The sequence below is a fragment of the Emydura macquarii genome, unplaced genomic scaffold, assembly GCF_026122565.2.
Source record: "Emydura macquarii macquarii isolate MOO-44397 ecotype Brisbane River unplaced genomic scaffold, CSIRO-AGI_Emac_v2 contig_2205, whole genome shotgun sequence".
NCBI lineage: Eukaryota > Metazoa > Chordata > Testudines > Chelidae > Emydura > Emydura macquarii.
This window is the reverse complement of record NW_027132342.1, coordinates 7,921,139-7,945,521: the sequence shown is the minus strand read 5'-3', so window position 1 is coordinate 7,945,521 and position 24,383 is coordinate 7,921,139. Positions and strand designations below refer to the sequence as shown.

At 42.4% G+C, this 24,383-nt stretch overlaps 1 protein-coding gene across 2 annotated transcripts in view; it reads left to right on the top strand.

Annotated features, from left to right (window-relative positions):
• The first annotated feature begins 704 nt into the window (after positions 1–704).
• ITPR2 (inositol 1,4,5-trisphosphate receptor type 2) overlaps positions 705–24,383 on the top strand; it is a 328,286-nt gene continuing 304,607 nt past the window's right edge. The window contains exon 1 of one of the 2 annotated variants that reach the window (XM_067559269.1): positions 705–1,450. In XM_067559269.1, the coding sequence (XP_067415370.1) occupies positions 1,359–1,450 (92 nt within the window). In that variant the 5' untranslated portion in view covers positions 705–1,358. Of the gene's footprint in view, positions 1,451–4,346; positions 4,396–24,383 lie in introns of those variants that run through there. The other variant, XM_067559270.1, reaches the window with a different exon arrangement.

Below are 24,383 nucleotides of genomic sequence, written 5' to 3'. Positions count from 1 at the left end.
AATGGAGGTCAGACTACATGATTACTATGGTCCCTTCTGGCCTTAAAGTCTATGAATTTCATGTGTGACCAAGAAGTTTTCAATAAAAATGATGTGGTGCCTGAGGTTTGCATCATATTAAATGGAGGATCAAATTAACTAGTGATTTTTGAATTAAGTGCCCTGGGAAGGCTTGAGAAAGAGGCACTTTGAAAAAGAGCAGAGTAGGAGAAAATTATATCTAGCGCTCCAAATTTCCTCTTCTACTCTTGGTCCCCCTCCCCTCCCTGGTCTACAATTTAGAGTGTGGTGTTAAACATAGAACGAGATGCTACCAAGGGACCCCCTGGTAAAGTTCTGCCTGGGAAAAGCGTTAGGGGGAGAGGAACAGAAGGACAATATTGAAGCTAAGGCTTAAGATAAACAGTGTGCCAAAGATGTGAAGCAGAGCCGCGTGTATAGAGAGAGAAGGGGAAATCCGTTCCACATCTGGGACACAGAAGCAAGGGACTGGGGGAGAACGGGGGCAAATGCAGGCAAGGACACACAGCCCTGCGAACAGCTACGCACAGATCAGGCCAACCCAGCCCAGCGAAGAAGGGCTCCTGTCCTGGCACTGATGCCTGGTAGCGCAGGATGAATCCTTCCCCCCGGCTCAGGCACGGCTGATGAGGGAACACACCTCGTTGCATTTCAGCCGCCTGAGTCTCGGTGCTCGCCCCCCACCACAGCTCGCTGCCGCTCTCCGATTGGCGGGGACGCCTGTGAGCGCCCCTCCTCCCGGGCGCTCAATGGGAAGGGAAGCGCTAAGCGGCGGCTGCAGCAGCAGCGGCTGAGCAGCCTTTGCAAAAGTTCAGTGGGAGAGAAAAAACTAGGCGCGGGGGCGCGCGCGCGCTTGAAGCTGCCCAGCACGGCGGGGGGTGGGAAAGCGAAAGGGGCAGAGGAACTAAGGAGGGGAAGAGAGCGCGGGCGAGAGGAGGGAGGAAGGAGGACGTCCCGCAGGAGGGGACGGGGAGAAGGAAATGAGGCGAGAAAGGAGGAGTGCAGCAGCAGGGCGCGGATTTCCCGCAGCGGAAGGAGCTCCGCAGGCGGCGTGCTGAGCGGGGAAGGACGGGGCTCGAGGAAGGCGGCTCGGGATCCAGGCTCGCCCGGCGGCGTGCGGACTGGGGGAGGGCGGCAGCAGCTGCGGGCGGCTCATGCCAGGCTCCGGCCGGGGAAGGCAGCCGCTGCCACCGCTTCTCCCTCGGCTCCCAACTTCGCAGCTGTGTGAGCCGGCGGCGGGCTTCGCTCGGCTCGGCTCTGCCCTGGGGGGGCGCCTGGCCCGCGCTCTTCTCCGGGGCGGCTCCGCGAGCAGGGGAAGCGACTGACAATGAGCAAAAATGTCTGACAAAATGTCCAGTTTTCTGTACATCGGGGACATCGTGTCCCTCTACGCGGAAGGCTCCGTCAACGGCTTCATCAGCACCCTGGGGTAAGGAAAGGGCTGGGGCGGGGACGCTCCGTGTGCGGGTCTCGGCTCGCTCGCTGCGGTGCGTGTAGTTCTGTGGGGACCCCCCCGCCTCCCCCAGTAAGTGGCAGGCTTTGGCATCTCGGTGCGGGACAGAGGGACCCGTGGAGACAGCATGAAACGTCGCAGCACAGGAAACAGCGGGGAGAGGAATGGGCTTAGCAGCAGCAGCAGCCACGACTTCACAACCTCCTTCGGTAGCGTGAGAGATCAAAGTAGGAAGTGATCACAAAAAAGGCTCGAAAAGGCCTGGGGAAGTCGAGCCCTGCTGCAGCCTTGCTGGCAAAGTCTGTTACACCCGCCACTGTCTTGTATTTGTCCTCCTAGCCCTTCCCTTCCTCAGTTTGATTTACTAGCCAGAGGGAGCTGATCGTATTCGGGAACGAGGTCAGCTTCTCTCTAGCTCACCATTAATATATGGAAGGAAGAAAAAGTTTCCATGGATTTAAAAAAAAAAAAAACCAACAACCAAGGAGGCCTATTTTAATGAAGCAGCATATCCTAGTAGGGGCTGTTGTTCCTGAGTCCCACCGGCTCATAATCACATACACTTGGCCACCGTAAACCTTCCTTTTCGCAGCGGTTTTCTTTTTAGCCTGAGTACTAGGAGCATGCAGGCTTCTGGGCGATGTATTCCCGACCAGCTGTTTGTCATCCTTTTAATAATTAAACCACCCGCACCTGACATGCAGCAATCTATTATGTTTAAATACCTCGTGGGTGGTAGGACTCACCATCATCAGGATTCTCCAGCTAAGAAGCCTTTAGAACCTCCTGGGGTTTAGCCAGTGTGAGTGAAATCCTGGACCCTCTGAAATGGCAAAACGCCTGTGGATTTCGGTGGGGGCAGGATTTCATCCTGTGCTGAGGCAGAACTGCATAGACCCTGGATTGCTCTAGACCCACCTCTCAGATTACTCCGGAGAAGTTGTTCAGATAACATGGTAGCATAAAGAATAGAAATAAAAGAAGTCATAGGTTCTAAACTCTAACAACTTGAGTGTTCAGGTTCTGTTGAGAAATGAAAAAGAGTAATTTTTTAGTAAAATCTTATGCTTAAAAATATGAATGTAGATTTCACACAATACGGAACTTATTAAGAGATATCGGAAAACCTAGACAAGTAATGCCATTAACATTTGTCTCAAGTTGGTGTACAAGGCCTCGATCCTGTAAACACTTATTTGCTGCTTAATATTAGGCACATGAGTAGACCCATTGACTTCAGTGGAGCTGTTCAATTGCTCAGAGTTAAGCCTGTCTGTTAGTGTTTTGCAGGATCAAGTCCTGAGGGCCTCATCTCGGATGGTGCTGAGCACTTACAACGTCTATTGAATCCAGTTGAAATATTGTGTGATGACTGTAGACTTGTGCCCTGAAATTGCACTGCCCTGTAAGGAGTGCAACATGGGGCTCTTTAAGACTGTATTTAAGAAGAACCCCAAACAATATTCTTATGTTTTGCAAGAACTTACGTCAAGGACAAATCTAATTCTTTAAAACAAATACCGTAGGAAAAGGGAATATGTTCATTTTTAACTACCACTACCAAATTTGTTCCACACTACTTCTTACGTAATACTTGATAAAGGCATGCAGGGGTGAAAACTTTGAATTTTTTACTCACCTTTGTAACCAACTTGTTAAAAATGCTTAGTTTCACTTGTCTGATTATATCTTTGTTTATCCATTTGGTGGTGGATTTGATTTGCCTAAAGTCTTTCGTACTTTTAATATTGATCAGATATTTAATTTCCTGTGGATGACTTTCCTTGAATCACTCACTGTCTTTAAAGAAATAACTTACTGAAGTAGCTTTTCTTCATTCAGAACCTGAACGTTTTTGGATCATCCTTTCAGTTTTTTATTACAAATATCCCAACACACAAAAACTCCATTGATAATACATATAAAATGGCATTGATAATACATTATTATAAAACCAGCGTTGTAGTATTGTTATAGTGATATATCCAAAGGCTCTGGTAGCCCCCCCACTCATGTCAGTGGAAGAGTCAAAACACTTCCAATGATTTTGTATCAAGTCCAGAGCAAAAGTGTCCTTAATGACCTGTCAATAGAAATGTCTTATAGATTGTATAAACCACAATGATTCCATTGGCACATATTAGAAACAAAGCAGTTCCAAACCTAAGAGTGCCAGTGTGGGTTGTTTTTTAAACAGTGGCTATTAAAAACCAAGAACTATATTCAAAATAATAGTAAAAGTCTGTATCAAAGAAAGCAAAACAACAACAAAATCACTGTTAAGGTTGTGACTTCATCCTCCACTAATTTACTCTGTTGTGCCTAAATATTGCAGAACATACATCATGTAAGATTGCTTATATTCTTAGACTCCTACAACAGGAAACTTTAGGGTGTAGTAAGGACGGAGTGGAATCTTTAACAATGAATTTTGGTGGTTTTGGTCTGTCACTTAGATCTTTAATGTTATTGGAAGGCAGTTGGTGTTCAAAGTCTTTCATATCTTTCATCTTGCTTCCTGTTCACTCACTTCATCTGTTTGCAAATATCTTTCCATGATGTATTCCTCTATTTCTAAATATTATGTCTTCCCTTCTGCTTATAACTCTTTGGTATTCTTTTCATATCTCTGTTTGTTTTCCTGACTCTTATAATGTTAAAAACCTCCTCAAAACTTCTGTTTTCTGCATGTTCAAATAATTGGATGTCGCTTCCTGTTTTTGTAAGCTCTATTTCTTCAGTTAGGACCTCTAGTTGTTGACCTGTTTGTTTAATTGTTGTTTGTCTCTTATTGCTAGGGCTGCAGGTAAAAATGTCAGGGGTATCATGATTTTTCTGTTTATCAGTGTTTCCCGACTGATGGGTTGCCAGCCCAGTGAGAAGGGGAAATTTGGTGGAGCAGGGACTGGGCCAAATTTGAGGTGAGTGGCATTGGGACCTGAGATAAGACAGGAGATAGGGCTGCTGTGTGTGTCTCCCCCTCTGCAACAGGCAGAGAGTCTACAGAATAGTAATGACAGTTGTATTAGTTTGTTCAGCATTGCCCTTTCACACCCTACCACCTTCCTTTAGGGTGTAGCTCCAGAGGCAGGGTAGCTGAGGAAATCTTTGGGAGTGTAGTTGCAGTTCAGAGGTAAGGAGCAGAAGGCCTTGAAGCAAGTGTGAATGGCCCTGATCACAGTGGATAGTCCCAAGATCTGCAGATTCTGGGTGCTGAGCCCACTGTGTGTCGTGCTGGTAGTTGGGTAGATCGGGGATTGTTGAAGTTATGGTGCCATATAATATGGTCTATAGTAGTGGTTGCAATCATTCCCTTTGGGACCAGTAGCAGACATGCAGGGGCGGTTTCACCAGTAGTAATTTCTGGGAAGAATTCTGCTGGGAAATCTGTCCAGCTAAAGGGGGAGCATGCTGAGGAGTGTGATTGGTCCTGAGCTCCTTACTCTACTTACCACAAGGTTTTCTTTCATCATTCAGAGCAACAGAGCCCCTTTCATATACAGGTGATTCTTATGTATATGGAGGAAGGGGGAGCAAGCAGTGGAATTGCTGCTCTCTTCCCTTGACTGATTTGTGCCCTCATTGCCACATTTTGCTACTGTCCTGACTGCATAGCAAATGGTAGCCATGTAGCCCAATATTTTCAGAGGCAGTAGGAGAGGGTGATAAATTACCCAGTCACTTGGTGTCTGGATTATTATTTAGTCCACCAAGTAGCCTCGTACAGTTGCAATAACTTTAAATCCAGCTCAAGTACAGTGATCGTGAAGCAGAGACTTGTTTCTGTTTTATTTTAAGCTGCCAAAGGCTAATTGTTTCTCAAACAAAGCATGAGTGAGGCAGTTCTATAAATAAGACGTAAATGTGCACAGTACCTCGCTAAGCAGGGAGGGCTGTCACGTAAATGGACATCACTTCTTTTGCAGTTGAATGATCCAAGTAAGTGTTTGAGGAATGGAGGTTTTAAGTAGATGTCTTATTTCACAGGTTTTTCTTTTTGTTTGTTTGATGAGGCAGCACTTTTCACATTCCCATTTCGCCCCGAAAACCTTTTACTTAAAAAAACAAAACAAAACCCCCCAGACATCCAAGGATAAGTGATTATGGTCAAGTGTTGGATCAGTTTAATGCCTGGTACATCCTAGAAAAAAATGTATCCTGCACTTGCAGTGGGGATGGAGCTGATAAGCGAATGATAATATAGAAGTTCTGGTACTCAGATGCAGATATGGGTACAGTATTAGAGCCTAAATAGACAGTTAGCTGTTTCTACCTTATGATTTTATTGTTATTTTAAAAATAAAAAGGAAGCCCCAGTGTGCGCATAAACAAGAAGATCCCATTGCAGTGTAGTAGAGCTGGCCATGAACCAGAGAAACTCGAACATTTTGATTTCATTTTTTCATTTGCAACCTAGAACAAAAAGCTCAAATTTCCCACAAAATGAAAATTCTGAAAAATTTCAATTTGGGACCATCAAAACATATTGTTTCAATAATATTTCAATTCACTTTGTTTCATCTTTTATTTTAAAATACGATATGTTATATGTATAGACATATTGCAATTTATGTTTTAGTATAATATAAAAATTGAAATGAAATGAATAGAACCAAAAGTTTAGTTTGTTGAAATAAGTTTAGATTTTTCCTACTGAATTTTTTTGTTTAAATTGACACATTCCCTTGAAACACTGATTTTGATGAAACTGTGTTTCTCAACAGACGACTATTCCATCCGCATTTCATTTCAACAGTTGGACAACTTAGATGAAAAAATCAGGGCAATTTTTCCTTTTTGTTATTTATTAGTTTTTTGTATTATAGTACTGCCTGGTGGTTTTTACAAAAATGGTTACCCCTTTGTGCTATGCACTGTACAGACACATAGTAAGAGACAGTCCCTGTCCTGAACAGCTTACAGTGCAAGTAGCTAAGACACCCAAAGGGTGGAAGAAAAGAAGTATTATTATTACAGTCTCTATTTTAGAAAGAGAGAACTGAGGCACAGAGAGACTGAGACCCATATCCTCAAAGGAATTGGTTTCAATGGCAATTAGGTGTTGGCCACATAGGAAGTCTTTGGTAGAGCTGGGAAATGAGCTCATGTCTCCTAAATTCTAGTCCAGTGCCTTAACTATGAGACCCGTCTTCCATATTTTAGGAGTAAATATTGTAGTATATTATAAAAACTTTTTAAGAATGGAGAATTAAGTTTCTCTAGTCATCTGGTACAATGAGAAGAAAAAGTGCGTGCGTGTGCGAGGGTATGTCTTCACTGACGGTGTCAAATTCGCTGCTGTCAGATCGATTGATCGATCCGGATCGATTGAGCGGTCAGTGAAGACCCACTCGATTGATCCGAAAGTCGACTTGTTAAAACCACCCCATCGAGTGGCGCAGCGCAGTGAAGATGCCGCGCACAACGGAAGTTAAGAAGTCGACGGGAGTTACGCAAGCTAGTCTGCATGGCTTGTGTAACTCTCGTCAACTGCCGCTGAATTTTAAGGTCAGTGTAGACCAGGCCTGTGTGTGTGGGCTGTGAGTGTGGAGGGGCCGGTGAGGAGGCTGTGTGGATGTTGAGGTAGATTGGAAAAAAAAAAAAATAGTGCCAGCTATTGTTAGTGGAACAATGCTAGCTTGAGTACCACAAAAAACATGCAAATTAAAATAAGTATCGCTGGTGGCCTGAGAGTTGTTATGGTAAGGAAGTCAGGGTGACCAGTGGTGCTTAGCCATCACTGATGTAGCATACGTGCTATTTTTTACCCCCTTCACTCATATTGCCTGAAAATGTGAGTGATTGGTGAGGAATGTGGTGCAATTACTTTTTTTTTTTTTTTTTTTTAAATGAGATTTTATTCTGCTCTTATGAACTGGAGAAATGTTAATACTTAGGATGAAAGACAAATCAGTATCAGGTGGAAGTCTGGTAGTTGGCAGTGTCAAGCTCTGTAGAGTGGCTCAGGAGCATGAGTGCCAACCTCAGGGCCAGGTGGGTGAGGTAATATCTTTTGTTGAACCAGCTTTTGTTGGTGATAGAGACAAGCTTTTGTGATTACACAGAGCTCTCCTTCAGGTCTGGGAACTTAACACAGACTCAAGAAACAGGGCCCAAACCCTAAACTATACTTAGATTGCACCAACTAAGTATCAGGTGTGAACTCCTCAAGCACTATGACAGCCTTAGCATGGAGTCACAGACAGTCCCCTTAGGCAATCAACTTTACCTGGGTGGCAAGATGGACCAGCCTTTGTGGTCCCTTACACCAAAAATCTCAGCAATATTTAGGTTACTCCCAGTCCCAAAGGACCGGTCACTTACCCCAGGTCAGTTGCACTTCAGATCTCAAACCAAAGACAACACTTTGATTTATTAATTAAGGCAAAGTCTACACTATAAACTTAAGTGGGTATAACTGTGTTATTCAGGGGTGTGAAAAATCCACTCCCCTGAGTGATGCAGTTATACCAATTGAATTCCTGGTGTAGACAGCACTATGCCCACGGGAGAGCTTCTTCCGTTGATATAGCTACTGCCTCTCATGGAGGTGGATTAACTATGCTGATAGGAGAAGCGCTCTTGTCAGCATATCAGCGTCTTCACTGATGCGCTATAGTGGTGCTGCTGCAGCGTTGTAAGTGTAGACCTGTCCTAAGAAAAAGAAATTAGACTTATTTACAAGGTTAAAGCAGGTAAACATACACACACAAATGAGATACAGCCTTAGATTCCAAAAGATAATAGTAGCTGCTATAATATGCAAGCTCTGTATGTCTTTTAGGCTAACCCGGGCCAAGCAGCTTGGGGATCCCTTGCTCGTGCTTAGAAATATTGCCCTCTCCAATTTCCAAGCAGCATAGTGATGATTTCTCCTTAACAGGGATTTTTATTCCCTTCCCCCAGCATTGAAGCTGTGATGGGAGGAGGGCCTGTGTACCTATGTCTTCATGGGTGTGGGGGGAGCAATCAACAGAGTCTTTTGTTCACTGATGTTCCGCAATGATTTGACTGGTGTCTGTAGGCTTTCTTTTGCTGGGGAGGCGATACCACTTGGTGTAGTGGTTCATGGTTTACTGTCTTAACCAACATTTTTATAATTACAGAGCAAACGCTTAACTGTTACCTTATACAGTTATAAATCAGAGTAAATCATGCAGCATCCAACAAGCATTTCATAAAGTCTAAACACATTCTTATACCTCTAATATCTATTTTAACAATGCTACCACATAGGTGAACCACACTGGTGTCCAGTAATAGAATCATAGAGTTGGAAGGGACCTCAGGAGGTCATCTAGTCCAACCCCCTGATCAAAGCAGGACTAACCTCAACTAAATAATCCCAGCGAGGGTTTTGTCAAGCCGCATCTTAAAAACCTCTAAAGATGGAGACTCCACCGCCTCTCTAGGTAACCCATTCCAGTGCTTCACCACCCTCCTAGTGAAAAACTTTTTCCTAATGTCCAACCTAGATCTCCCCCACTGCAATTTGAGACCGTTGCTCCTTGTTCTGTCATCCGCCGCCACTGAGAACAACCTAGCTCCATCCTCCCTGGAACCTCCTTTCAGGTAGTTAAAAGCTGCTATCAAATCTCCCCTCATTCTTCTCTTCTGCAGACTAAACAAGCCTAGTTCACTCAGCCTCTCCTCATAAGTCCTGTGCTCCAGCCCCCTACTAATTTTTGTTGCCCTCCGCTGGACTCTCTCCAACTTGTCCACATCCTTTTTGTAGTGGAGGGCCCAAAACTGGACACAATACTCCAAATGCGACCTCACCAATGCCGAATAGAGGGGAATAATCACTTCCCGCGATCTGCTGGCAATGCTCCTACTAATGCAGCCCAATATGCTATTAGCCTTCTTGGTAATGTGTCTGTGTAATGTATGTGTCTGTGTTCAGTGAGGCCCAAGTACCTTGACATGAGCTGCTACCTGGTCTGCCAGCATCATAAGTGGTACAAGTACTCAGAATTGCACCCATAAATTATTTTGCAGACACAGTTTTACAGAGGCAAACAGCACTCTGAAAAAGAGAAGAGGAGCCTGAACCCTGCTGAAAACATATGAGTCTGGGGACCCAGGGGGTTTTATTCTCCAGGCCCTTTCAGTCATTGTCCTCCACGCTAATAGTGCCAATGAGGGTGCTGGCTTTGGTGATGCATTTTGTGATGCAGACTGCTCGTTTGCTAAGAACTTTCTTCTCACTGATGTATTAAAGGTTCTAGAAATGTGTTGCTCTGTATATCTTCTTACTGTAAAATCAGTGGTCTGAATTCTTCTCTGAGCAGTGGAGTTACTCTGAATTTACACCATGTAACTGAGGACAGAATTTGGCCCAGTAAATATTGTGTTTCAGCTACATGGTACATTGCATTTCTGATAAGTAACTATTCCCCCTTACACACAGCCCATAATATATACTGTACTAAATATTTGTATTGATTTTACAATAACCACAACACACACACAGGTGTAGACACATAAATAAAACTCAGGCTTCCATTCCATTCAATACAATACATTAATCAAAGTCTATATCCGTTTTAATGCTCCAATTCGCAGTAACAGCTGTAGAATACTCTATTTTAACTTAGCTGTCCATAATGAATTTGTTTAAATGCCTATCTGAAATGTTCTATATTAGTGGTGCCATCTTTAGTTAAACTGTAACATAAAGCTTCACGTACAGCTCTCTTATGAGAGCTGAGCAGGTGGTGAGCTCTGGAGCTGAATTGTCTGTGTCAGGTTTTTTGCTTGATGGGGGAAGAGCACACAGTTTCAATGTACAGGAGCATAGCATAGTTGGGGAAGCTTAGTTTTAGGACTAAGGCTCAGATTTTTGAAGGTATTTAGGTGTTGCTGTAGTCTGCATTGCAATGCCTAATTGATTTAAGAGCCCACGTTTTGTTTTCAAAAGGGATTTAGGCACTTAGGAGCCTATATCCCATTGACAGTCAATAATTAGTTACTTTTAAAAATCAGGACCTAATGCATTGTGTTCCTCCCTTTCCCATACACAGGGGGAAGAGACTTGTATAGAACACTTCTTACTTTCATAGGTACTCTCTCTCCAACAGAACCATTCACAGGTGCCAACCTCATTGGCAGTCAAGAGTGATATGTAGAAGATTGGATCCCATGGAAGGTCTGGTTAATTACAAACCAAGTTCTACTTCTCAGTGTGGGACTCATTACCAAATTAATCTAAGGATTTAAAATCCTTAACCGAAAAAAGATTTATATGCATCTGTTCTATTATTATATGGACGTTTGTGTTTGTGTCACCACTGCCATTTTGGTTGATAGCAGAGATTGAACCACTGACCCATAGTGCTAAAAGGATGAGTCTTTACATGCTGAGTAAGAGCCAGGCATATAACCAGAATCTGTTACAGTCCTATATCCTCTATAGATTGGTTGCAGAAGGGGAGATATGTAACACATTGAGCAGAAAGGTTCATTTGCTTTGAAAAGTTAATTATTTTTTGCAGAAAAAAATACAGCTGCACTGATCTGTATAAACATCACTATTATTAAAACAACGAGAGTCCTGATGAAGTGGGTTTCTGCCCACGAAAGCTTATGCCCTAATAAATTTGTTAGTCTTTAAGGTGCCACAGGACTCCTGTTGTTTTGCTAAAAACAGACTAACATGGCTACCCCTGTGGAACTATTATGATTATTTATTAATATTTGTATTGCCATAGCAACAAGGACCTTTAGTCAAGGACCAGGAACCCATTATGCTAGGTGCTGTACAAAGACAAACAAAAAGACCATCCCTGCTCCCAAATTATGTTCAGTCTGAGGGATGTGTTGGGACACAGGGGGAAGGAAAGTGGAGTGGCAGGCCAGAATATTTTTTGGGTGGGGGAGGGTAGTGCATTTTGGTTATACATTTGTTCAGTCTTTGTTGTTTATGCATAGATGTGTATCATTATATTACAAATTGTTTCCTATTTATTTTCTTAATCTATTTTACATTCTTTTAAGCCTTTATACACACTGATTATCAATCCGATTCAATCTAATTATTGGACCTGGTAGCATTACCTATACTTCAGATTGCCTAATACTTCCCATAATAGATCCTGTTTTCAGTTTCCTGTAATTTTGCAAAACTTTGACCATTTGGGATGAAATCTTTCATACCAGGTGTTTGCCTCAGGCTGATTTTTTTTTTTTTTTTTAATTTCATTTAAACTAAAATGCTTCATTTCAGAGAACAAGATTAGGGAAAAATACACTGGTTGTACAATTTTTTTGTTCTTTTTAACATGGGCAACCGTTTTGTTGAGAAGCTCTTTTGCTAACATGCTTTGGAACAGAGTCTTTAAATTTGGCTGAAGAGTTGTCCTAGTGTCAGGGATGGGCCTTTTGCAATCCGTATGAAAACTTGGCCAAGTTATAAGCCTCTAACAAATTTCAGTTTGCACATGTTCAATAGAGACTTGTTAGAATTTGGCTGCTAAATTCACCAAAGATTCCGTCTGCAGTGAACATGCTTCAGACACTCACAGCTCCTATATGCTGACCAGCTGAGGTTTCATCCCTACAGAGCAAATGAACATACTCCATCCCAGAGCTACGGGGATAGAGCGGGACTTTCCCTGCAATTGTTCTTCTCTGTAGCCAGGAGGGTCACTTTGATGTTGAGCCCTGAAACTGAGAACAGAGAGACTGCCTCTCTTGTGCTGTCAGTGTTCCTCCAGCTTGGGCTTAGGTAGCAAGTAGGAAGAGATGGTAGCCATGCTGGAATGTGGAGGGTGTGTTTGGGGGGAGGGGAGAAGGGATTGAAAGAGTCCGAGGATGAGGGAAGCAGAAGGTGAGGGTGACAGCTGGTGTGTGGAGGTGGATAGTAATGGGGTGGGGAGAGAGGAGGTAGAAGCCACTGTGCACGTGTGCTGAATAGGAACAGAGCAGCAGGGAGTCAGTAGTTGGATAGGAGCAAAGGAAAGAAGAGGAAAAACTGGGAGCTCTACATTATTATGCTGTCATCAAAAGCTATGAACCCACTGGCAAAGTGTGTGCCTCATTCCCTTTAGTGATTAGCCCATGTAGAGGATCTAAAGGTCCAAACCCTGCTGATGACCCAAACTGGGGGTTGAAGACGGTTCCAAGTGTTGGAATTTCTGTGTTTTCAGGTTTTTTTTAAAAATACAGCATTAGGCAATTACATTAACCAAAAAAAACCAACAAAAAAACGAAAACAAAAAAACACCCTACATGAAAAGAATGTTAAGGTTGTAAAGTGAAGCTCTCAGAAGGTAGGAAATGCCAAAGTTAAGGTTGCCTGTGCAACCTTAATTTGGTCCTTTGTGCATATGCATTATGATAGTCTTTAATTTTTTTCACCTCATTCAGTGCAAAGGATGGACAATGCTCTTGGAATGAATCAGGGTTGTATAATGAATGAGGCTATTGTAATCTCTATATAAGAGAGCTTTGGACAGACAGATTTGCATGAACTTTTTAGTTTGATGGCCACAATATGCCAAATAACTCATGATTGAAACTGAGGTGAAAATATTTTGAAACAGAGGAAGGCTATAAAACCAAGTCCAAAAGTTATTTCTATTATTTATTACTTTGAACTGGATTTACTGTAGCTCCACTCTGTACAAAGAACAGGTATCAAAGCAGGAATGACTTTTTTTCTCTGACCTCCTGACAGATAAAATCAATATCACAAAAATAAAACTGAAACTAGACCACTGTTGTTAATCACAGAATATAAGACATTTGCTATGGATGTATGCCTGGAGTTCTTATCTTGATTTTCTTTTAATGGCTTGTTTGACTTTTTTTTTTTTCTCCACTTGATAGTACATTTGTTAGACGTGTGTAAGTGGAGCTAAGAACGTACATGCATAGGAGAGTAAATATCTCTTAAATGTACTGTTAGTCCTACATTTTCAACCTTGGGTGCCTGCAATTAAAAACCTAGTGCCTGATTTTCTCTGTGCCAAGATCTGCTTATGCCAGTTGTGTGTAGTGAGGAAGTCAGATACACAGAGTGGCTTATAATCACCTTTTCCTATGTCTGTACAGCTGCTGGGAGTGAGTCTCTCAGTCTAGAGGGACAAACTTGTGTTAGTGGGACTCTCACTAGCATGCTAGTAATAGCAATGTGGACGTTCTGGCTTGGGGTTTGAAGTCTAGGGAGGCGGATGGGATTCAGAGCCTGACTTCCAGCTCCAAGCTGAATATCAAAGCACATCTGTATAGCTATTTTTAGTATGGTAGCCCAAGCCCTGCTAAGGCAACTCTGACCCAAACTGCGAGACTCTCTCAGGAGCTGCGTAGGCATGCCCTTAGCTGCTTTTCTTCCTCCCTTTTCTCTAAGACTGAACTCCCCTGGTATAAAAGCAGCTACAGGGAGTGTTCTGCTGCCTTAGGATTGCTGGAGTGCAGTACACTATGTCCCCACTCCGTTTAGTCCTAGCTGTATCATGGGGCTCCCCCGCTACCCCTTTAGGGCAGCTTTGAGTCCACTTGTGTTGCTGGCACAGCCCAAAAAGGATTTTGTTTGGGCTGAACATCTGGTCCCTAAATCCACCTACAGCGCCACACCTTTGAAAAAATCAGGGAACTTATTTAGGTGTTCAACTTGAGGCATTTAGGTTTGACATATCTGGCCAATTGGTTTTAGAGGACTGCCATTTATCAGTGTTGCCAACAGCATTGTATCACAAGTCAAGTTGATAGTTGTTTTTCTTAAAGCCCCAGCTTCTGGAGTCCCATGATTATGGGATAACCTCTGCTTTCATATAAGAAAAAGTAAGCTTCTGGCTGGGGAGGGAAGCTTGAAAATGTGATTCCCAAAGGTTCAAAAACCACAATCCAAGTAAAAAGGATGCCAAATCTATTATTTTTTAAGAATCTCATGATTTTTAGCTATGCACCTGTTTTTTGGGGGGGCTTGATTTATGATATTGGAACACTTGAGGTTGGAAATGCTGTTTTTTTGCATGACCTTGCTGATTGTATTTTGAAGTTTGCTGTATTAAGATTGCCAGAGTGTTATCAAACTGCTTCATACTATCGGACGAGCAGTGCACTTTGGCCAAGTAGGTAATTCCATATTGCTTTTTTAGTGCAATAGGATTTAGTAAATAAGTAAAGAGGAAAATAAAAGTGATGTACTAAGAATGACTGACTGGACTGGAAATCTTTAAGGCAGTAAGAGCAGATATCTTTGTGTATGTAATCAATGTGATTAAAAAAATCACCAACAGCAAATTCATTATTCTAACAATAAAATAAAAATAGCAAGACTATCCACAAAGTTTTAAAAAGGATTTAAAAAATTCATTTAGAATGAAAAGGTTAACCGCTTATTAAGAGTATTAACTTTGATGTGTTGGACAAATTCCAACTTGGGTAATTGCGTTTTGCCAGTTTAGAGTCTACCCTCCAGTTTCAACTGAATTCATTATTCTACACTTCCTATTCAGAACTGTGTGTGTAACTCCATAGACTTCAGTTGAGTTACTGCTGTTATGTATAAGTGAGAGAAGAATAAGGCCTGTTAAGCTTGATGTTCCTCAGCTAAACCTATGTTTGTAAATCAGGAGCGAATGAACAGAAATTTGAGTTACTTACATTGGCCTTAGAACAATTTAAGAGCAGAAAAATTAAAGGAGGGAAGGTGTCCAGTGTGCTTCAGATCAAATATAGATGTCAGTAGGTCAATCTTAAAATAAAGTAGGTTTCTCAAGTAATAAACTGAGGACAATAAATGTTGCTAATTCTAGTTTCACTGTATCACCAATCAAGGTCAGAGATACAGTGAATAAAAGAAGTTCAAATCTCAAGTTTGACTTAATCAGACTTCCAGGAAGTCCTTTATGGATCAAATTGTCTATGAAATCCCTTTGAATATAATTAAAAAATTCTTAGCATGTAATTTAAAAATTATAAAACATGCATCTGGCTTAATTTATTTTGGTTTTGTTCATGGTGTTGAGGCAGGAATTAATTATAATACCATTCTACAGACAGCAGTTTAAGTATTCTGATTTACAGCTTTAAAAACTGTGCCAAAGTCACAGAAATTAATTTTTTTTATAGGTGTGCTGCTTAAAAATAGTAAATAAAAGCCGTTTAAGGTCCTGTATCATTAGAATGTATTGATTTACAAATTACAAGTACATTTTAAGACACAATTTTGGAAAGCCATATCCTCTTTTACTTATCTGTCAAAGACCTGAATTAAAAGTTCTGTTTTTCCTGCTAGAGTTACAGACATTACTAACATATAACTTAGGCTGCAATCCTGCACATTGCACAGAATTTCTGTTGACTTCAAATAGGAGTTACCTGCATGGAGCTGCTACAGGATTGGGTTAGGTGCTTGCACAGATTATATATTCGTGACCGCTCTTGCAAAAAACAAAGGAACAACTGCTGCCCTGTACCCGCAGCATTTCTTAGGTTTTTTGGTATTCAGGCCCTGGGAGGTAAAACATCTTCTTTTGCCTCTTATATTCATAATGCTTAAATCTAAGCATGTTTTTCTGCTGATACGATTGGATCTGTTTTATTTTGTATGTAATAGCTATGAAATAGTTAAACAATTATCTACAGCATTCTGTGCATTTGGATGAAGATTGTACATTTAATCTATATGTAGTGCTTGTTCCAGGTTGGGTTTGCTTTTGTAATTGTCACCCCATGAATATAACTGGACGTTGAGCTGTCCTTCTGACCTTAAAGTCTCTGAGTCGATGTTGAACACTTTTCATCTGGTAGCTCTGAAAGGCCTTGTCTACACTACACAGGTTTTGTTGACAAAAGTCAGCTGTTGTTGACAAGACAATGGAGGTCTATACACTGAAACGCTTCTCCTGCCAGTGTAACTCCCTTGCTATGCCGACATCATAAAACCACCTCCACAAGAGGCTTAATTCGGTGTAGTTAGGGTGACGCAGTGTTTGTGTAGACACTGTGTTCTTTACATCGTCATTCACCCAGGGGGGAACTGGGAGGGTGGGAGAGGGGCAGCCCGCCAGGAGCCTGTGGGGCAGCCGGGCTTCTGGCAGGGAGCTGCTAGCAGAGCGAAGGGACCAGGCTCTTGGCTCCCTGCACTGCCCTCTTAGGTTGGTGGAAGCGTTCCTGAGGAGGATGCGCAGCACCCACCCAGGGGAGGGTAGTGTGGACATCAGCCTCCCCAGTAACTAATGCAGTAGCTGTAAGTCGACCTAACATTGACTATGTCTGCACTACAAAGATAAGTCGACTTAAGTGCTTTTTTCAGGGAGGTAAGTATCATTATCCTCATTTTAAAGAAGGGAAAACAGAGAGTCACTGAAGTGGCTTGGTCACTAGGAGAGCCAAGAATAGAACTCAGATCTCCCAAGTTCTAGTCCAGTACTTGATCCACTAAGGCTAGCCATGCAGCCAACTGTTTTGCTGAATGAGTGTTGATCTATTATAGACTTCAATGCTTAGTCTAAGGGAATTGTGTTTACATAAATTGTGTTCCTGTCAATTAACAAAGTGAAGATGATTAGTTAGTTGGTTTCCAAGTGCCAAATGAGGTTTTTTATTAGATATCCATGAATGTAGACTATGTAGAATGTACACTATCAATAAAAATGTGTTAACATCAATTTTACACTCACTGACGTGACTGTTATGCTTGAGGGTTGGTTGAGGCTAGTGGGTATAACAACCACCTTAATTTAGGATAAATGTAAGAAACAATCAAACTTCTTTATGAAACCAAATAGCTGAAACAATGTAAGCCACTATCCAAAGCACAGGCCACCTGGCAAAGTTTGAGTAGAAGCTGAACTGTGTGGCCCAAGAGGTTTCCATGGAAACTGATATAGCAAACTCAGGGGCTGGAGCATTGATTGGTGAAGTTGTGTATGTGAGGGAAGCAGCAGAAACATGCAAGGACACACACAAGCCGCAAAGAAGCCCAGACGCAGCCCCAGAAACCCTGATAGCATGATCCTGAGAAAAAAGCAAACTGAGAGTGCTGATTTAAAGAGTCGTGGAACTATAAGCAGAGAGAGACTTATTGTTTGGTTTCTGCTGTGTTCAGGGAAACAGGACTTCATACGTTCTTTGTAAATAAATAGGATTGTATCTACGAAATACCCGCTTCCATCATCAAATTCCCTCTCTAATGGAAACAATCTCTAGACTCCCCCAAATTGGCTAATTGCTGAGGTCAAAAAGAGATAATATTACTGTCTTTGATATCCAAGAGAGAGAGTCACAGTGAAAATTATTGAGAGGTCTGTCATTACTATGTTGCACACAGCCACAATTCCCAGCCCAAAATGTTACTTCACTCTTTTGGGGTTTCTGACCAACCCATCACCCAACCCGATCACTTATATTGCTGCCCATCAACATAGTATTTGAGTGCCTTCCACATAAAATCAGTAGTAATAGCAAATTACTTCTTGTAATGAGATAACCATTCCAAATCCCTGTTTTTAAAACAGACTTCAAAGAGAAACTGCTGAGTTAGAATTTATCTGCAAACTTGACACATTCAAACTGGGTTTAAACAGGATTTGGAATGGCTATCTCATTACAAGAAGTAATTTGCTCTGATCACCCATTCTCACCTCCTACTCAATGGTTGTCATTAGGCCTCAAGTACCTGGCTTTTATCCACCTATCCCATTGTTATCTACGTCCTTGGATATGTACATGTTGCCTCCTATATATGTTACCTATTTGCTGTATCATTTCTATCAACTGTATCTGAGGAAGTGAGCTGAAGCTCACGAAAGCTTATGCCTGCTGAAATTAAATTTGTTAGTCTTTCAAGTGCTACAGAACTCTCGTTGTTTCATCTTTCATAGTTCATCTGTGAACTATGGTAATTGTCTTGCTTGGTGTGGGGAAAGTGCCTGGCTCAGGACTAAAATGTTGGTGGTCCTGGACATCAGATGATTGTATTACTGTACTAGCTCCCTGGTACCTTAGTCTTGTATTTGGGTGACTTGTTCTCCTAGGGCAAGCTGAAAACCTAGGGGAGTTCAGGAGTCTTCAGGGATGGACCAGCTTTTGTTGATCACTATTACCCTTGTGGGAAGAAAGGGAAGGCTCTGATCTCTGCTTGGATGAAGGTGATGGTAAGGCCAGGAGAGTGGTATACTGAGGACATTTCCAATATCTGGTCCTAGGCCAAAGATAGGATTCAACATATGTCCTGGCTGCACGTGTAGGTTCAGAGACTGTTTGGGAGAATCCCACAATTTCCGTGGAGGTTATGAGATCAAGTACTACTGTATCACTGAGATTATGTATGTGAAGGCTGAGGTCTGGGGGATTCCAGTATTATGATTGGCAGCAGTTATGTCAGTTCATCCAGGAAGTTGACAGAATTTCTATCTTCTGGTCTGCACCCTACTGGGATTTTGTGTTCCTCTTGGTCTTTACCTCAGAGATCATGTGGATGTACTCGTATGCTTTTGTTTCTGGGATGGAAAGTCTTCTGTATCTGCAGCTGAAAGGGAACAGGACACTACTCCACCCTCCCTTCTTTTGTCTGGTGCATTCTGAGGTCTGTTTTGGCATCTGACATATGGAGTATCATCCTGGAGGTTCTGTCTGGTCTAGGGTTGGGTTGGAGGAGGCATTGAAAGATTTCTGAGTGAGGAAGGCAAGCCCAGGTGTTCCATCCAAATTAAATCATGGCTGGCATATTGAAGATGTTTTTCTCTGTCTATGTGAAATGATAGTACTGAGTTGGCTCCAGGCCTGGTTATAAAGGTCTACATTCTCTTCTGTTCTGATATCTGACTGGGAAGGGAGGAGTGGCCTCTGGGAGCCATTTATGGCTCCATGATTTCACTGGACTGATCTGGGCCAGCCCCAAGATACATCAGCTGGAAGTAGTCCCAAACTGATTGTGTCATCTGGGGATTGCTGGAGTGCTGGAGTGGAGTGGTCTAGCTTCATCTCTGCCTCTCTTGGTGCAGCCAGATGAAGGAACTGGCTACCAGGGTAATTTGTACCAAGTGAGAACTACTTCACAATGGGAGAATTCTCAGCTGGCCAGATCAAGCTGCTTTCTGGTCCCAGAGATATGCAGAAGAGGAACTGTCCTGGAACCTTGACAGAATCCTCTTAATGTGGTTTCCAGTAATTTAAGCCTAGAATTAGTGAGCATAAATATTATGGTATTTGTTTCCTATTTGGGGACTGTAAGTACATAAAAATCTGTCTTGAAGGTACTTTTATATAAAAATTATAATTATTTCGGTTCCCTTTTTGTGGTACTTCAAGAAGGTTCTCACTGCCTTTAAAAATTTGAAATGTATCCAAATGCAAAACAAAATAAAACCTATTCAGACTGTGTACGTGCACAGGCATGTGCGTGTAAAAAGAAACGGAACAAAAGTCCAGCCTTATCCCCAACACTTACATTTGCTAACACGATAGCAGATGCAAATCACATAAACATAACATTGCAGAGAAAACAAAAAAGCATTCAGTATTGCCTTGCAAGACCCCAAAATCGTCATCCATGGAGACAATCCCAAACATGCTGCCCTCTTAATGGAGTAATTCTGCTTCCTGGCCTTTCAGAATTGTTGGTAATTCAGGTTTCACCAATTTCAGTCATATCAGGACAGCGTCATCTCCCAGGGTCTTGTTTAGGGCATTGTTCTCCAGAGAAATTCATAGATGAGTGGAATTGTGGCATTAGAGGTTATCAGGCCTCCTCTCTTGATGAATCGTTTTCCAAACTACTAATTGACATGAAAGGAATGAACTAGTCTAAAGTACACCATAACTATTTCATTTAATCAGGCCAATAATATCTCACTGGTAGTGTTAGCAAATGTAGCTTGCAGATTGAACATCGGTATGTAAATGTGTCTCTCACTCATTGCTGAGAGCGGGTCAGAGAGCACTGAAACAAATGGTGTGTCACTGCTGTACTGAGGCTTGCAGCCAAATCCGCAGAGATCAGAGATCCCACTTTGCCTAGAAGAGGTTGGCAACCACCTTTTCAATGGCCTTCTCAGGGAGTGAAAGGTTTGAGTCTGGCTGATAATAGAAAAATAAAAATTGAGAGAGCTTTCTTAGCAGGGGGAGCCAAACCTTGGGTTATTTGAACTTGACTGACACGCTGCTTTCTGACAAGGGGATGATGATGGTAATTTAGCAACCAAATGGCTCTATGGTCGCGTATAAGAGTATTCAAGACAATATGTTGGTGGCGTTGGAATAATTTGTATAGTCGGGGTGCCAAAAGCCGTTGAACAAAACTGTAAACCCTGTATATAATGGAAACCGCTTCAAGCCAGGGGGTGCTGCTGTACTCCAGCACCCCTAATTCCTGCACCCCTGATATTTTGCTTTCTTTGGGAGAAGACAGATTGTGTACTGATTACACAAAGCTCTGCTGCAGAGATGGCTGAATTGCTTTTGATTATGCAGTGAAAACTGGAAAGGTGGATTTAAAAAAAATCAAAGCTGATATTGGGTGGGGCGACTTTAGCTGCACTAAAGAGATAGTACAGCATAGTCATTTTTTGGGTACACATGAATGATTTAGGGAATTGTAACCACGGAGATTTAGCAGGCTTTTAATCTCAGTGCTGTAGGCAGTGGATTAAACCACTTGTAATGGTATCTAGCAGTCCAGAAAGGGGTGTGGAAGTGTAAAGCAAGGATTAGAATAGTGTTACACTTCTGAACATCATTGCACAATATTAGATTGACATCAGCCAGACTGTTTTTAATGAGGACTGTGTACATTAATTGGTTTAACTAGAAACTAAGTTTAAACTTTGGTACATTCTTTTGGCCTCTCTTTGTAGAGAAAGGATCTAGTAACACTGAAGCCTTGCTGGTACCATTAGGTGTGACTATGGAAAGCAAGTGGGTGTGGAATCCTAAGGTTAAATGTAATTATCTTTAGGAGTACACATTGGAATAAAGAATTTAGTTAACTAGAGTAAATTGAAAAGTGAAATGAATTCTTCCTGAAAAATGTTCCCCAAAAAAGTCCCTTAATTTTTCATTGAAAAATTCTACATTTTGGTGTTTTTTTTTACCAGTTTTAAGAGAGTGGAAATTCTTTGGGGCAGAGGCTGTGTTTTTATTATGTGTTTGTACAGTGCCTAGCACAGAGGGGCCCTGGTCTATGATTTGGGTCCCTACATGTGCTACCATAATGTAAATAATAATAATAATTGCAATCATTAACACATGTCTTGCCTTCTGCTCCTTTCTTTCCTCCCTTGCTGTGGCCCTCTGCAACCCAGGTCCATCTCTCAACCTCTCAGTGAGTTCTTCGCTGCTTCCTACCAATCCTGTATTCTGACCACTTCTGTCCTTCCTTCTCCCAGCACCTTCCACACTCTTTCTGTGCTCTCTGCCAGAGTGTCCCCATCCTTGGGCGACCCTTCCCAATCAGAAAACCTCCCCCTACTGGTTTCCAACCTGAGAGAGCATGTAGGCACCGGCTGTTGCTCACAGGTTGTTCACTGTGGCAGGCCAGGCTAGGAAAGCAGGTGGCTTCTTGCAAGGACAGCTAGGACTCTGTGTAGGGGATAAAAACAAATTAACCCTGCCTCTTAGTGGCCAGAAAACTTCCTTCCTGCTGGCCCAAACTAAACTGGACAGTGTTTTAGGAGAGAGCGGTGGTGAATGGAGAGTGGGAAACACACTTTTCCATGTATGCAATAAAAGGAAACATTGTAATATACTGAGTGAAATAAAAAGCTTTCCCAATACATTACCCTGTGACTTTTTTTTCATCCTATTTCTCTGTTCCAAGTCATTTGTAGAAGACCTGTACTGATTACTAAATCCTTAGGAAACACTGAGAACGTTCATGGTAGAGTTTGGCCTGTTGACAGCTTGCTTATTTTGCTGCCAGCTGTTTGAGGCTCAAGTTTCTCAGCTAGAGCGGTGAAGAGCTGGTGCTGGGTATCAGATGAGAGGGCTGTGAGCATCATGCTGCTCCAAGTGCTACAGGCTAGGGCAGTGTTGAAAGTAGGTTGATGGGAAGCTTTCACTTCACCGGCCAATGAGGAGCGGGAGCTCTATGGAAACTCTGCTCAGCCATGTGGCAGAGAGGAAGGGAAGCTTTCACTTTGCTTTAAGCAGAGGAAGAGGAGTTCTGTTCCTCTTGCTCCTGTTTGCCTTAACTCCTGGCTGGCAAGAGTCAATGGGAGTGGCACTCTGCTTGTTGTCGAGGGCATGGGAACAAGAAAATGGCTGGGGAGTAATGTTTTGCAGATATGGGAGAAAACCACTTTGACATTTGCCATGTTTCCAATGCTGGTTGTGCAAAAGTTATGAGTCAGAACCCGCAAATTAATGAGATTGGCTTAAAAATAATGGGATTTAAAAATAATAAATTCTGAGTTATTTTTCTTTGCCTTTTTGGTTTTTGAGCCTCTACGATGCACTTGCATCATGTTTTCATGCTTTTCTGCACAACCGTAAGGGCTTGAAATCTTTTTTAAAAACTAAAGCTGAGATTCTTACATATTCATATGGCTTCAGGAGGTAGATCATTAAGAAAGACTCCATATATTAACAGGACTTGCAATAAAATCCCAAGTTGGTGACACTTCTTGTGATCTTTTCTAAGTTCTCCTTGGGCTCACTCCCATTGACTTTTTATAATCATCACCCATGAATATAACTGGATGTTGAGCTGTCCTTCTGACCTTAAAGTCTGAGTCGATGTTGAACACTTTTCATCTGGTGGCTCTCAAAGGCTTTGTCTACACTACACAGGTTTTGGTGACAAAAGTCAGCTGTTGTTGACAAGACAATGGAGGTCTATACACTGAAACGCTTCTCCTGCCAGTGTAACTCCCTTGCTATGCCGACATCATAAAACCACCTCAACAAGAGGCTTATGTTGGTGTAGTTAGGGTGACGCAGTGTTTGTGTAGACACTGTGTTCTTTACATCGGCTGTTGGCTGTCATTCTCCCCGTGGGGAACAGAGAGCCGGGCGGGTGGGGGGGGGGAAGGGGGGTTGAAGGGCAGCCTGTCAGGAGCCTGTGGGGCAGCCAAGCTCCCAGCAGAGCTAAGGGACTGGGCTCTTGGCTCCTCACACTACCCCTCTTAGGTCGGTGGAAGTGCTTCTGGTGGGGATGCGCAGCACCCACCCAAGGGAGGGTTGTGTGGACATCAGCCTCCACAGTAATTAACGCAGTGGCTGTAAGTCAACCTATGTTAGGTCGACTTATCTTTGTAGTGCAGACATAGGCAAAGAGCTTTTTTTCACTGAGGTAAGTGTTGTTATCCCATTGATGTTGGATCAGCCCCAACCAGACCCTAAGTCAGTTTTCCTTTGATTTATAAAATGTTTTAATTGGCACAGATAAAGACAAACTGGAGTGTTTTGAAACGTTCAGTAGAACGTGTTTGAAATAACAATGTTTTCAACTATATAAATCATGTTAACACAGAGAGGGGTCAGAGTCCTCTTGAAGGACCTTCCTGGCCTGTTGCAAGACTTGGCTGCTTAAGCTTTGAAACCTGTGCATTTTATGTGGCCTGTGGCATCGGTGTTAAGAGGAAATGTACGTATAGCACTAATATACCTAACAGTGAGAATAAAGTGGACTCCATCCTTTTAATGTGTCCCCAAAGTACAGGCCTTGCAAAAGATGCCATCTTACTTTCTCTTCAGTTAACCCCCCAATTAGCAGTGAGCTGTTAAAGGACTCCACAAATCTCTCCTTGTAGGAAGTGTTTATTTGCAGTCATGTGTGGTCTCTCAGCAGGCCAGTGTAAACAGTAGTGAAGAGGGCTGAAAGTGTTTTGGTTTGAGTCAAAAGAATGGTGGAAGGGTAGAGGAAGTACAAGGGCCCACATTCATCTCTGTATAACGAAATGAAGCTACTCCTTAGTAGTTGTTTTTGCTTTTTGGAGAACTGACTACACAGCCATAGATA